We start from the raw sequence: 14374 nt of genomic DNA on the forward strand, positions 1-14374 counted from the left end.
CCAGGTGGGAAAGGTGGCGGGGTCTGGGGGGGTCTCACCGCTGTGTGCAGACGGTGGCCTGGCGGTGGCCTGTGTTGGTGCTGAGGCGGGTGGGGGCTGTGGGGGGTCTTGGGAGTGGCTCTGTGGGGGCCAGGCAGGGCTGGCCATCGGCGGTGGCCTGTGGTGGGGGTGGGAGTGGCCTTGTGCACGCACCACTGGGCAGAGGGCAGAGGGCACAGTCCTGTCAGGTGAGGCTGAGAGCTGATGGCATTGGGCCATCTGAAAGATGGGAGGGGTGCAGGGTGACCCGGGTTGGAGCGGTGCCTGGGGTGCCCAGGTGGGGAGTCCCCGCTCCAGGCCAAAGGGGAGTGGGGAGCAGGTCCCAAGACCTGGGACACGGGGAGCCACCAGATGGGGTCCACGCCCTTTGGCCGCGGGACACAGCCGGCTACCACTAGGTGACCGTGCCAGCAGGGCCCTGCTCTCTTCCCGCAGCCCCCGCTGGTCAAGCCCGACAGGGGGCAGCTGGCAGGTTCTGGGTGGAGTCCTCAGGGTCGGCTGGGGTCAGGGCAGACGCCACACGCCGGGCCCTGGACAGGAGACCTGGCCACTGCACTGGCCAAAGCCACGCCAGGGGACGGCAGCAGCATCTTCGTGGCAGGCTGCGAGCTTGGTCTTGTCTGGCTCCAGCTGGCTCTTCAGGGTGACCGAGTTGGCTGGTCCCTGAGATGAGGGCACCCCGCCATCATTCTTCAGTTATGAGCAGCGGCTCGGAGCTTGAGAAGGACGGGCTCGGCGTGAGCAGGGCAGGCCTGGCCAGCCCGGACTGTGTGACACTGGCCCGACTCGTTGACGAGGCGCCTGGCCCCACCTCACATGCACGGAGCGAGACCGGGCCTGGCTTGTGGCTCCTGCAGCCGGGACCCGCATCTGGGGTGGCTGGGGCCTTTCCGGTGTTGGTGCCCCCGTAAGGGCCATTAAGCACAACAGTCGACCAGCCCGGGGTCCCCACCAGTGGTGACGCCACCTGCCACACAAGCCTGTGGTTCCAGGGATTCAGTGCCGGACAGTGACCGCGTGTCCGGGGTGGGTCCTACGCGGGACGTGGGGATGGTTTTCTAGGGATGTGTGACGAGAAGACCCTTCGCTTCCCATAAACCTAGAAAATGAGGGTGTTTCCAGGCCCTGCGCGTTTGTCCGTGCCCGTCGGAGCTCGTGAGGATATCGGTCCTCAAACCACCGCCGTGCCGCCAGGCCAGACTCACGAGGTCATCCTCTCTGAGGCTGGGCCGGTCGTCCCCACCGCATGGACAGATGGCTGTGCCCGCCGACCGCTTCCTCAGCCCTGCACCTGGGGCCATTGGGCCTCCCTCCCACGCGGCTTCCCTGTGGGCTCAGTGGGCGACCGTGGTGGCAGCTGTCCCCTGACGACAGTAAAACCGCTCATCCCTCTGCCAGCGAACGTGCATTCCAGGGGTGGCCGTGCAGCTGCGTCGCCCGCGTTCAGGGCGGGGCTGGCGCACACGCGGATCCCGGGGACTCAGCCGAGCTGGCGGCCGGCTGCCCCTCCTCCACTCCTCTGCCCTTCAAGTCCCCATCTTTACACCTGTGACAGCGACTCGTCCCGGGTCGTGGGGACGTCCACGTCGCACGGCCGCAGCCCCCCCCACACGTGCCTTCTCGCTGCTCGGCGCCTCGGTGGCGCATCTGAACCGCCAGCGTTCTTGCTCCTGTGCTCGGGGCCATTATGAAGTGAAATGAGGGGGCTGAACACAAGCTCCGTGACACCACCACAGGCGGCCTGATCACCGCGATGGCCACCAGGTGACCTCTGGGCCGGGAGCGTGCTCAGGGTGAGACGCTGGACAAAGGGGGACACGGAGCGGGACAGCCCAGTGCCAGTTCCTGACCACTGGCTGCCGCTGGCTCTCAGCCGGCAGTGCCCTCGGAGCCCTCACGGTGGCCGACGGACGGCTGGGGCCATCGAGGTCGGCTGCTTCGTTCCTGCACAGCCCAGAGCGAAGGACCACTGGTTGGGACTCGGCCACGCCTGCTGTCTGCCCCGCATGTCCCCCCGGTCAGACCTGCTCCAGGGAGCTGGCACCTGGCTGGGCTCCTTGGGCTCCGGATGTGCCCCTGCAGGTCCCCCTGGCTTTTTGCTCGTCGTGGTGCCCGTGGAGGCCGGGGTCCTAGGCAGGCGGAGCGCGCCCGCGGAGGGGAGCTGGGGGAGGGCGTGTCGCATTCCCGGAGAGCGAGGCAGGTGGGGCCCATCGGGGGCTGTGTGGGGACAGTGGGCCCTGGGTGGGCTGGTGCCTCAGAGGGGGCCACTGGTCCCCAGCAGGTGGCTGGGGGTAGACCCTGGAAATGGAGGGGAGCCCCCCATCACCCGTTTTCTGAAAGTTCCAGCACTTCGGGGGAGGAGTTACCCAGAGTACTGGGGTTCCCTGTGCTGGGGGCGGTGGGGACGAGCCCGTGGGGACCCTGGCGCCCTCGGAGTTTAGTTTGGAGAGAGGGAGGAGCACGTGTTCGCGGCTTCACTGAGGGTGTGAAGCGGACGTTGCGTGAGGTGCTTGTGATGGTGGCGAGGCCGCGTCCTTCTCCTTCGGGCTGGTCGGGGCCCCTGCACTGGGGGGAGCGGGCGGGGCTGGCAGACGGACACGTCAGGAGTGAGTGGGGGGATGTCCGGCCAAGCCGAGCTGGTGGCATTCTCGCTGAGGCCTGGCGGGCGGTCCGCGTCGCCTGCAGGGCAGTGCGGGTGGGGCTGACCAGATGCTGAGGTGTCAGGGTGGGGGCTGGTTCGTCAAGCTGAGCAGGGAGCCCCAAAGTTGGGCCCGGTTGGGGAGAGTAGTGCAGAGCCTGGCCCGGGAGAGCGCCTTGTCGCGTGGGCGTGTCAGGCGAGTCTCACGGAGCCACTGTCCCCAGGCTGAGGAGGAGCGTGACGACATGGAGCAGGTGAAGCTGGACAACAAGAGGATTCTGTTCAACCTGCTGCCGGCCCACGTGGCCCAGCACTTTCTCACGTCCAATCCCCGGAGCATGGTGAGGGCGCGGCTGCTGCGGACGCACGGCTGGTGTGCTGGGTCCCGGGCCCCACGGGAGGTGCCACCCAGTGGCCCTCCCATTACTTCTCTGCTTAAAGTCACAGAGCGTGGCTGTCTCCGAGTCCTCGGCCACCGAGCTTGAGGGGTTCCCTCTGCCACACCCAAGGGCAGAGAGGCTCTGGGCTGTCGAGAAGCTCCCGGGACAGGCAGGACACCCACAAATATTGTCCTGCCTTTGCCCACGTGAGAGGGCGCAGTGTTCATTGCCCCCGGGAGGAAGGACAGTGGCTTCACTGATAGGGCGGAGGCCACCTGGGATGCTCAGAGCCTCCATGTGGCCACGCCACCCAGTCAGGCCCTGGACCCGCAGAGCAGGGCCGGCAGACGCCGACTCACAGGGAAGCAGCTCGGGCCAGCTCTGCGTGTCCTGAAGTCACAAGCCCCCAGGTCAGCCTGACCGTTGGCCTGCAGTAGCTCCCAGGCCCCCGCCCATCTGCTGGGCCTGGGGCTGGCGGGCCGTCCCCACTGCCCCTCCTCACCTCAGCGGGCTGCAGGCTCTGGCTCCCCTGAGCTGTCCTGCCTGGTGACCCGACCTTTGACCCCCAGGACCTGTACTACCAGTCGTACTCGCAGGTGGGCGTCATGTTCGCCTCCATCCCCAACTTCAACGACTTCTACATCGAGCTGGACGGCAACAACATGGGGGTGGAGTGCCTGCGCCTCCTCAACGAGATCATCGCTGACTTCGACGAGGTCAGGGCTCCGAGCCGGGCGCCGGGGCCGGGTGTTGGTGCTGGGTGGCAGGGCTGGGCGAGTGGGCTGGGCGGCGGGGCGGGATGTAGGTGCTGGGTGGCGGGGCTGGGCGGCGGGGCTGCGTGCCTGGGCTGGGGAGACCGCCTTCTCCCCAGAGTCCGCTATGCCTGACACCAGCGCACGTGCCCCACGGAGGGGTGGGGAGGAGTGCACGCGGTCTGCTGCTTGGGCCCCAGGCCGACCGACGGTGACAGTTGAGGGGGGTCTTAGATGCAGGGCCGGGGGGAGGGCTACCAGGGTGCAGATGAGGTGCCTGGGCTGCGGGGCTGGGTGCTGGCGCCTGTCCCGTCTTGTAATGCTGGCTCGGGCGGGCGGCTCACCCACAGGATGGGTGGACAGGCAGGCAGGTGGCCCATGGCACACTCCGCGTGGTGCCCCACCCCTCTTCCCAATGCCTTTGCCGAAGCCCCGCACACGTGCGCCTCTCGGCTCTGGCGGACCTTGCCCGGCACCCATAGCGAAGACAGCGTAGCTTCCCAGATGGGCTCGCAGCTCTGCATCGCTCCTGGCTGGTTGCCGTGGCGACTTGTCCGGATGTTCCCCGACGTCTGACAGCTGTGTGTTTTAAACACAGCTCATGGAGAAGGACTTCTACAAGGACCTGGAGAAGATCAAGACCATCGGGAGCACCTACATGGCCGCGGTGGGGCTGGTGCCCACCACTGGGGCCAAGGTGGGTGCTGTTGGGGGGCCCTGCTTGGGAACTGGGTCCTAGCTCTGCCCCCAGCTGCCCTGGGGCCCTGGACAGGCAGGTACCTGCTCTGGGCCTCGGTCTGCCCTCTGCATGGGGTTGGAGCAGTGGCTGTGACCAGCTCTCTCCAGACAAAACTTCCTATGGGAAGTCAACACAGTGCCAGCCAGGGAGCTTCCTCTGTTCTCATCGATCCACCCTTTCCCGCTGGGGACACCATCGTCACCCACTTCGGTCTCTGTCTCAGCCTCCTACCCGTCGGAGGGGATGGTGACCACACCTCACACATCCCTGGTGGAAACCAGCCAGCCTGCCCCCAGCTGGGCACAGGGACCAGCCTGCAGTCAGCAGGGCTGCTGCCCTGTGGATCCCGCCAGGGGCACAGGCTGGTACCCCACCCCTGGCAGCTCACCTCGTGTGTCTCTGCCCCTCCTTCCTTGCACCCCCAAACACAGTGACCTGTGTGTGCTCACATCCAGGCTAGGAAGTGCATCTCTGCCCACCTCAGCACGCTGGCGGACTTTGCCATCGAGATGTTTGACGTCCTGGACGAGATCAACTACCAGTCGTACAATGACTTTGTGCTCCGCGTGGGTATGTGGCCCTCAGCCTCGTCATCGGGCCAGCACCTCCTTCCCCTGCCAGCTGGAAGCCTGGGCCCCATCCCTAGGAGCAGGGGTCAGCAGGCCAGGCCTCTTGGTCTCACTGGAGGAGGGTGGCATGGCCTAGATGGATAGCTTGGGGACGCAGGGACAGCTGTGTCTGAGAGCTGGGTATCGGCGCCGTAGGGCTTGGATGGGCTGTTGTCCAGCTCAGGAAACACGAGAAATCTCGGTTGTGTGGAGATGTCCAGACGGACCTGTGAGGCCACGCTGAGCTGGAGGACAGTGCTCTGTTCCTGTCCGCCGACCCCAAACCCTGGGGCTCAGGCCACGGGCGCAGGCTGCCCAGAGGCTCCCCGGAGCCCAGCCGTGCCACCCCAGCGAGTCCTTGTCCTCCCGCACCCCCTCCCCTCGCCGGCGAGCGAGGAGGGGGTGCACCCGAGGGCTGAGTGTCTCTCCAGCGCTTACGGACTCGTGCGGTCTGCTTCAGTCTTCAGTTCGGTTGTTTTCTGGGATGGAGACAGTTTACTAGAAAAATTCCTACTAGTCCAGGATGTAAACGAGGAATTTTTCCTCCCTCCATCCCCCCTCCCTTCTCTCTCCCTACCTCACCCCCTCTTTCTCTCCAGCCAGCTCAGCATAGAGTTAAACTGCAGGTTTGCGGTGGTTTTAGCTGGAAATGCCTGCTTGCCTCACAAACAGACCCCAGGGCTGGTTTTGAGTGTAGGGTGGGAGCAGGTGACGTTTGGGTGGGCGGGTTCAGTCTGCTCCATGAGGCCGGAGCCAGGCCTCACCCCCAGGCTCAGGCCTCCTCCAGGCCGTGCTCCCACGAGCACCAGCAGTGACGCACAGGAGGCAGGTCTGGGTCCCCTCGTGGAGATTTTATTCCTCGCTCTCCCACAGGGACCCCACAGACGAGCTCAGCTGCTGGTCACGTGGGGGGCTGGACGCTGGCTCAGTCTCGTCCCCGTGGACTGGAGTATCGTGGCAGTGGGGGTTCTTCTTGTCCCACCGGCCATGTATGAAGTGGTCATCTTAGAGCCCCTGCCTGGTTCCCTCAACCACCTGGCCTCAGTAGAGCCCCCTCCCCCGCCCTGGCTCATACCACCGAGTTCTGCTCCCCGGGTACCCCTGCACCTACCTGGCCAGCACCGCAGCACCCACCACGCAAGCCTGGGTGACTGACTAGGCCAACTTTGAAAATGCTACTCACACCCTTGGCTAAACTCAGAAGGGTCCACGTGCAGGTGCAGAACGCGGGCAGGATGAGGCGTCAGGCTGGACGTGGCCACGGGGGCCCTCAGCACCTCCTGGCTCTCCCGGCCAGCCGGGCCCTGAGCCTACAGAGGGAGGGGCCTGCATCCCCTGCAGAGCCCCCCGAAATGCTGTGATCAGATCTGGGCTCACTCCCCAAATAGCCACAGGGTCCCGTCCAGGAAGCCGGGCAGGAGCCGCTGCTCCTGGAAGCGGCTGCGGTGGGGACACGTGGCGGCCCTGCCGACGCAGGCCGCCCTGCTGCTGGCGGGACTCCGGGGAAGGGCTCGCGCCAGGCGACCCCAGGACCGCCCTCCGGCCAGGGGCGGTGCTTGCCCTGGAGGCGTCTGGCTGACGCCACACGGCGCTCGTCTTCCAGGCATCAACGTGGGCCCCGTGGTGGCCGGAGTGATCGGGGCTCGCCGGCCACAGTACGACATCTGGGGAAACACGGTCAACGTGGCCAGTCGGATGGACAGCACTGGGGTTCCAGGCAGAATCCAGGTCAGTTCAGCCACAAGCCCGGGCTGGGTGCCATCCTGCAGGCGGAGACCCAGGCGGAGGGGCCCGGCAGCCGGGGCCTCGCTGAGGACCAGCCACGGAAGTTGGCGGTAGACAAACTAAGGGACGCCAGTGTCCTTCGCCTTCCCATAGGTTGGGCGCACTCTGCTCTTCCCTCTCCCCGTACCCCGGAGCTGAGGCCCCGCCCCACGTGGTCATGTCCACCGCAGAGTCCGCTGCCCGGCCGAGCAGCTCTGACGTCCGTGGCCATTTTTGTTTCCCGTGCGGCCCCGGATGGTTCTGGCCACGCCTGTCCTCACTGCTCGCTTGCTCACTCGCCCCTTCGTCGATCGGTTCCTTCGTCTTTCATTCGGAGACTGCCGCGCGTCTTAGGAGCCGCGTAGGACCTTGAGAGACAGCCCAGGTCCCTGTGGGACAGTGCGCGAGCTCGGCTGGCCGGGACAGATGTGCCTGGCATACGTGGAGCTCTGGGGGGTGGCCCCGCGTGGGGGAGGGGCCTCCAGTGTGACGCGGGGGAGGAAAGTGACCTCCTTTTCAGTTCACAGAACTTCGTTAGAAAGAATTTTCTCGTCTTTAGCGATTTTATGGCTTGGAGACAAATTCTTCCTGCCGAAACACTGGCTGGGACGGGAGTCTCAGGGGAGTTGTCGTGCTGTTTTCTCTGGGGGCCGTGCCCACCGCCCTCTGTGTGGCCCCCGGGCTCGGGCCCACGGAGGCACTAGGGCCCTGCCAGCCGCGAGGCGGAGGCCTGGTGTTGCCCCAGCCCAGTCTCTGCCGTCCGCCTGCAGCTGAGCTGGTCCCTGCCTGTCCCCTGCCCTGGAGACATCCTGAGATGCCGTGGGTGCTGAGCACCCTGGCCCGACAGCCAGTCCTGCTCATGTCCCATGGAGCTCACCCCCAGCAAGGGCTCAGTCCGGTTCAGCCTGCCCGCCTGCTCCGATGCCCCTGTGGTGTACACTGCCCCCTGCTGCCCGTCCAGGGCCCATGCAGGCCGGACTCCTAGGCTCTACCTATGTGGGCCCCTCAGGCCCCTGGGCAGTCTCGAGAGGCTCACGTCCTTCTCAGAGTGTGCCCAGGAGCAGCACAGGCCCGGCTGTGACTGGGCGTCATGGGCTCTTCTCCCGCAGGTGACGGAGGAGGTGCACCGGCTGCTGAGGCGGCGCGCCTACCGCTTCTCGTGCCGCGGCAAGGTCAGCGTCAAGGGCAAGGGCGAGATGCTGACCTACTTCTTGGAAGGCAGGACCGATGGGAATGGCCCCCAGACCAGGCCCCTGAGCTCGGAGCGGAGAACGTGTCTGTATGGGAGAGCCGGCCTCCAGACCGGACTGGCCACAGGCTGCCCCCGGGTCGGAGCCGGGCCGGGGGCTCTGCAGGGCTCGGGGCTTGCCCCGCAGCCCCCCGGCCCACACCTGCCTCCAGCAGCTGCCGGGAAGGAGGCTTAGCTGAGCCCATGCTGGCCGCTGGGGCCACAGGGCAGAACGCTCGGGGCCTTGGTCACTCCAGCAGGACCAGCCCATCCTGCAGAGCGGGGCCAGTCTGGGAGGGGTGCTGTCCAGGCAGGACCTGAAGCAGCGGGGCGGTGACTCGGGGAGGGCGGACCCCGCCTGCATGGACAGGAGGCTCCATGGCAGCCTTGCTGGCGCCACCCTCTCCTCCTGCAGAGGGAGCAGGCTGCCCGGGGCCGGGCCAGCATCGGGTGGGGACCCTCAGACTCCCGCCAGGAGCCTGAGGTGGAGCCGCGTCAGCCCAGCCATGGCAGGTCCCACGTGGGCGGCTGCAGCCCTGGGCAGCGGCCTGCTGGGCACCGGACTGGGAGTCGAGCCGTGAGGGCAGGGCTGGGCCCACAGCTGGCCTCGACGGTTCGGGGAGGATGGAGAAGCCCCAGCCTCATGCACGGGGGTGGCTGCCGGCTTTCCTCACCAGCCGCCGTTTCTGAGAGCCAGCGGCCGGCCCTCCACAGCCTGCAGCCACATTTCTGCTGTGACCGGCGCCCGGCGTTGGCTCCCGGGAGCCTGGTGCCCCACTCTGCCTGCCGTGGTGCTGGTGGCCGGCTGTCGGTGCAGCCCCTACTTCCCGTATGGCGCCCTGGGCTCCTCGCATCGGGGGACATGCGAGGCTGTGCGGGTTTGAGAGCAAGTTTCCCTCAGGGGGACGGGATGATCCCCTGACGGCGTCTCGGGCGGGACCGCCGGGTCACAGTGTCTGGGGGCTGCTGCACGGCCCTGCTCCAGCGGTCCCTGCTCCAGTTGGCAGGGCGGTGACCGCAGGCAGCTGTGGCAGTTCGGGACACCCCCTGCCTCTGTCGTCACATGGAGGTATAGGTGGAGGACGCGCTGGGCAGGCCAGTCAGCAGGGGACGGCGTCCGGAGGCCATGGCACCGACAGGCAGCCGGGGGCTCTGGGGGCTGCAGGGCGCAGGAGCCGGGCTGGGTCCCGGCTTCAGGGTGGGCATGGGGGCTCGCCCTGGACGGAGCCCTGCGGGATGGCCGGCGGCATCCCCGGGCGTCCCCGTCCTGGGCATGGGACATGGGGCATGGGGCGCGGCCGCCCATCTGGGGAGAGAGGGCGTGACCTCCACCCAGCGCCGGCACTGCGGGGCGGCGGGGCCGAGCCGGGGCGGGTGGGCAGGCGGTGCGGGCACTCGGCGCGGCGACTGGACAGCCTTCCTCCCCGAGCTTCGTGGTGCCTCGCCCGGGCACGCTCTGTGCTGGGCCTCAAAGGCCATCGGTCGCTCAGTCGAGAAACGCGACGCGTGCTGGCCGTTTCCCCGCCCGCTTAGGTACATGGTGCGAATCCTCCAGCGGACGCCGAGTCGTCTCGAGAGCTGTCGAGGGCGTGTGGCTCGCGGCCTGGTCCTGCCCGCGAGGGCTGACTGACGGGGGCCCGGTGGCCGCCTGCTCGTTCCCAGCCGAGCTCACACCGGGCGCAGTGTGGGGGCGGGCGGCGGACAGGACACGGCCCCTGAACCATGAACACACTGTCACACCGCAAAGGGCAGGGAGGGTGACAGGTGGCTGCAGGCTGGGGAGAAGACCCTGCCACGGGTGGGCTCAGCATGAACGTGTGTCCCCAAGAAGGGGCGGAGGGAGCAGGGCAGTCAGGATGGCCCCACGGTGAGCGGCCACGGCTGCCGGGAGGTGAGAAGGAGCTGCCGCCCCCACAACCACGGGCAGAGAATTCGGCATCAGCCGAGTGAACGGAGGCAGGTGGACCCGGCGACATCAGATGCCCGTGAACTCTCGACGGTCATCGCCTCGCGGCTGGACCGTGGGTCCACAGAACCGGAGTGCAGAGCCTGGAGTGTGGGCCCCCCGCTCCGGGCCCGCCATGCGTGCCCTTCCCGCCGATGGTCACCGCCAGCATTAGCAGTTCCCACGCCCTCCGCTCCCGTGGTGCGGGAGCCGGGCAGCCACCCGGCCCGTGGGGTTCGGTGTGAGCGTGTCTTCCTTCGTATGCGTGACGAGACCATGACATTGCCTTATTTCCTCGAACCTTGTACGATACTCACGTGTGGACGTCACGACAGGGCCCTCTGACTGATGGACTTGGGGGGCCCCGCGCTGCCACCGCCTGTCACCCGCTGGCGAAGGGCCAGACCCCATGTGAGGGCGCTCAGCCCGATGCCCGCTGCTCCTCGTGAGGGCACCCCTGCTTGGCAACCCTCCAGCCCTTTGGAATGACTTTGTGTGTCCCCACACGACCCCATGCATGACCCTCGCATGCCTTGTGCCTGACCGCAGTAGAGTAGAACTTCCAGATGCTTCCCTGGGCCGTGACCCCAGGCCGGCCCTCTCCATGGTGTGCGTGTCCTGCGGGCGGCGCCCCCATAGACCCAGCCACCTAGAGCCTGCTGTGTCCGTCAGACGCGAAAGCCACCAGGGCTTCCGGACACCCAGTGTCACCAGAAGCAATAACTAACCCTAAGCTGCGGAGGTCTGGTCCAGAGCAGCTGCTGGTTCAGACGCCGCACGCACGGCTTTGCCCAAACGGATGGTGCTGTGCGGCCAGCACCCGACGCCCCAGCCCTTCTGAAGACCCAGCTTGGGGCAGTGTGCCCTGGGGGCTTTGCCGTGAGCACCCTGGGCTTGGGACGCAGAGAGCCAGCGAGCGGCCCGTGGCAGGTCCTCCCCAGGTGATGGAGGGGGAGGTGGACACACCGGGGCCCGTGCGGGTCTGTGACTCGTCCCTGTGTCTCAGCTCGGCCCGAGGGTACGGCGAGTCCACAGGCTGCCGTTGGCATGACGCTGCCTCCTGTGGTAAACGGGCTGCTGCAGGACGGTGGCCTTGGAAGGGATCCTGCCAGCCTGAGACATCGTATCTGTGGCCCCCGCTAGGAGCTCCGGGCTGCATCCCAGCCGCCACCTAGAAATAGCATTTAATTCCTTTTACTGCCTCTCTGGAAGAAGGGCTGGGTTGGCCGGCCGGCCAGCATCTTCGGCGTTTCTCCCAGGCAGGGGTACCCGTCTCGGCTCCAGCTTGGGCACCCCCGCACACTGAGTCCTCAGGTGTGGGTCCCAGGAGTGGGGGTTGTGTGTGTGGCATGTGCTGAGTAGCACCAGGCGGGTGGCTGGTCACTGCTGGTGCTTTTAGTTCTGAAAACGTGCAGACCTGCAGGCTGTACACAGCAACCCCAGAAATAGACTCGGCCCCCCATGTTATAATGGCTTCAATTTAAAAAACAAAACCAACCCCCCCCGAAAAAAAACCCCCAAAACTAGCCTTAGAGCTGGTTTTACAATATTTCTTTGGTGAAATAAACAAGGAACGAGATTTGCGGGTGGGACATTGTAGGGTGCAGCAGTGACCTGGCCCTGGACACCTACCCCCAGCTGCAGGCGCTTGGGATGCTCAGGCTGGAAGCTGAGCCAGCAGCCCCCTGTCTCCCCGTAAGACTCCAGGTTCTGAGTCGAGTGGGCCATGAAGAACGTGGCACTTCCCCGGATGGTGCCTGGGGCTGTCTGTGTGCCTCTGGGGTCCTTACGCTGGGGGTGGCTTTGAATCAGAGCTGGGATCTTCTGGGGGCTGCAGTGTGAGGCCCAGAGATCAGCAGGAGGGATTTGGGATCCTGTGCCACTTATCGTGGGCGCTGGGTGGCCAACGGTGGCTCAGGCGCCTAAAGTGAGTTCGGGGACAACAGGTGGCCTCACCCGAGGAGCTCCGACACCGTGCCCGTCCCCATGTGGCACAGGCCAGGGGCCCACGCTGAGCAAAGCGGGCAGTGAGGGGACTTGAGTCACTGTGACCCTTGTGGGCCCAGCCCTGCACCCACCACTTTGACCTGAGTCGGCGGGCTGAGGTCCGCGTCCCAGCCAGACCCTGGCCTACGGCGGGCGGCAGGGTGGGCACAGGGCTGGGGCAGGTCCAAGACGGCCTGGCCGCGTCCTCGCCCAGACCTCACGTGGGATGAGAGCACCTCCTGTCGTCCTGGCCAAGCCCTGTCCCTCTGCTAACGACCGATCCTGCGGAACACAAAATGTGGGGCCTGGAAGATCCCTGCGTGTTGTCACTCTGTCCTGACCTGCACCCCACCACGCGGCCCGTCACCGACTGAGGAAACCCAGACCGCCCCCAGCAAGGAGGGAGGCCCTCTGACCTCAGACGGGAGAACGGGCCCCCGGACCCGCAAACCACACGTGTTTCTCCACTTACCTGGACCCCGCCCCGCTCCCGATGCCTGGTCAGAGCCACCTGATGCCGCTGTCCCCCTGCCAGCCTGGCGTTGGCGGTCAGTGCTCCTTCCTGGGGCGGCAGGGTCCTGAGGGCAGACGCACTGGGGGCTGCGCTGGGCCCAGACTTCAGGTGGGTGTTGTTTACTGAGGGATGATGTTGGAGTGGAGGGGGCGCCCCGGACGAGCCCCCAGGAGGCCCATCCAGCCTCTCAGGCTTATTGACCGCTGCAGGTGGTCTGCGGGCAGCGGCCTGGCTCCCCCAAGTGCGTGCGGCAGGCGGGCGGCCACCGGCAGTCCCCACGCAGCCCTGGGCACAAAGCACACGTCTCAGGGGACCCTCCCCGGCCTGGGAACCCCGAGGAAGCCCCCCACCTCACACACTTGGGGCACCACCACCCTAGCACGCGTCCTGCAGAGGCGAGCTGTTTAGCCTTCATCTTGAAAACACCGGACACGCAAGCCATTTGCATTCTGTCGCATGCCCCGAAGTCCCCGGTTGTGTGACATTTAGTTTGAATTTGGGAGCACGCAGCATGCACAGCAGAGGGACGGCTCGCCCCGGGCCACCTGCCGGCTGGCCGCAGAGCGTCCCTGGCACAGCGGGTCCTGGGCCCTGAGCCCGAACAGCCCGAGCAGCCCCCGCACGCGCCCGCCCACCCCTGGCACAAGTGAACGAAACGGAACGTAGCCCCTCAGCCGCAGCCCCGTCGCTTAGGTGAACCCACGGCCACCTGGGCACTGTCCTCGACCGGAAAGGGGTGTGGCGGCCTCAGCCCTCTGTGTCGGCTGCAAGGGCTGTCCCTCCGTGGGACACAGAGTGGGTGGCATGCGGGACACGGTCTCCCCTGGGGGGGCCCCCTGAGCATGCTTGAGATGCGGACACGGGATGACGGAATGGCGAGTCCTGTCGCCGGCAGCTTCTCACGATAGATTTGTATGATCAATACGGGTCTATTTTTATGTCAGCTGTAGAATACCTTCGAGTCTTTTCCAAGATTGTTCAGTTCAGACAAGTAATCAAATAATTTGTCCTATTTTTATTTAAAAAGTGAATGGACCGAAATGTCAAATGTGAATGTACGTTTCTTAACTGCAACTTTTCTATCGGGTGTTTGCACTGTACGTCCTGGAATCTTATCTAACAAAAGTAAAGGGAAAACTGCCTGACGAACTCTTGCCACTTTCATTGAAAAGCAGGGGTCGTGTGGCTAAGGATGGCCCCGCGGGGCCGACTCTCTGTAATTTCCTACAACGTCCCCCGTCCTTCCTCGGGCCCTGGCTGGGCTGTGCCCTCCTGGGCTGGAAAAGCCCATCGTGTGACCGGTGGTGGGGGGGGCATGCCGCGGCCCTCAAGCTTTGCTCCTAAACGAGATTCTAAGGGAAGGTGATTTGAGCTATTTGCCCCACGACATGTGTGCCACTGACATTGAGTTCTGCTAGTTTAATCTTTTATAAAGTAGGAAAAAAAACTTGCTGGCCCCGAATAAAATATGAAAGTTGGGGTTCACTCCCTCTTGATATGCCATGTGCCCCACGGACCCGGTGGCTGGACCCGGCGACAGGGCCGGGGTGCCGCTGGCGAAGAGGGATGGCTCCCGGGACACTGGTGAGCACATCGGGGAGAGCTCACTGAGGCTAGTGCAAGCCGCGGACATCGGACCCCACCCCCGGTCCAGCAGAGAGGGAGAGCGAGGGGCTGTGGACGACCTGCTGCTCAGAGGAGCACGGTCAGGTGCTCGGGGCGGGGGCTCTGGCCGAAGGCGGACCAGGGGCTTGGACATCCCCGTGGGGGACTCGGGAAGC

The 14374-nt window shown here is 65.9% G+C and overlaps 1 protein-coding gene across 1 annotated transcript in view; it reads left to right on the forward strand.

Annotated features, from left to right (window-relative positions):
- Positions 1–13729, forward strand: part of LOC105308299 (adenylate cyclase type 1-like) — a 36850-nt gene extending 23121 nt beyond the window's left edge. Inside the window, exons 9-14 of the mRNA XM_023525475.1 lie at positions 2725–3018; positions 3627–3773; positions 4408–4506; positions 5004–5118; positions 6760–6884; positions 8030–13729. Of these exons, the coding sequence (XP_023381243.1) occupies positions 2725–3018; positions 3627–3773; positions 4408–4506; positions 5004–5118; positions 6760–6884; positions 8030–8344 (1095 nt within the window). The 3' untranslated portion in view covers positions 8345–13729. The remainder of the gene's footprint in view (positions 1–2724; positions 3019–3626; positions 3774–4407; positions 4507–5003; positions 5119–6759; positions 6885–8029) is intronic.
- The last annotated feature ends 645 nt before the right edge of the window (positions 13730–14374 follow it).

Source organism: Pteropus vampyrus, unplaced genomic scaffold, assembly GCF_000151845.1.
Source record: "Pteropus vampyrus isolate Shadow unplaced genomic scaffold, Pvam_2.0 Scaffold565, whole genome shotgun sequence".
NCBI classification, from domain to species: domain Eukaryota; kingdom Metazoa; phylum Chordata; class Mammalia; order Chiroptera; family Pteropodidae; genus Pteropus; species Pteropus vampyrus.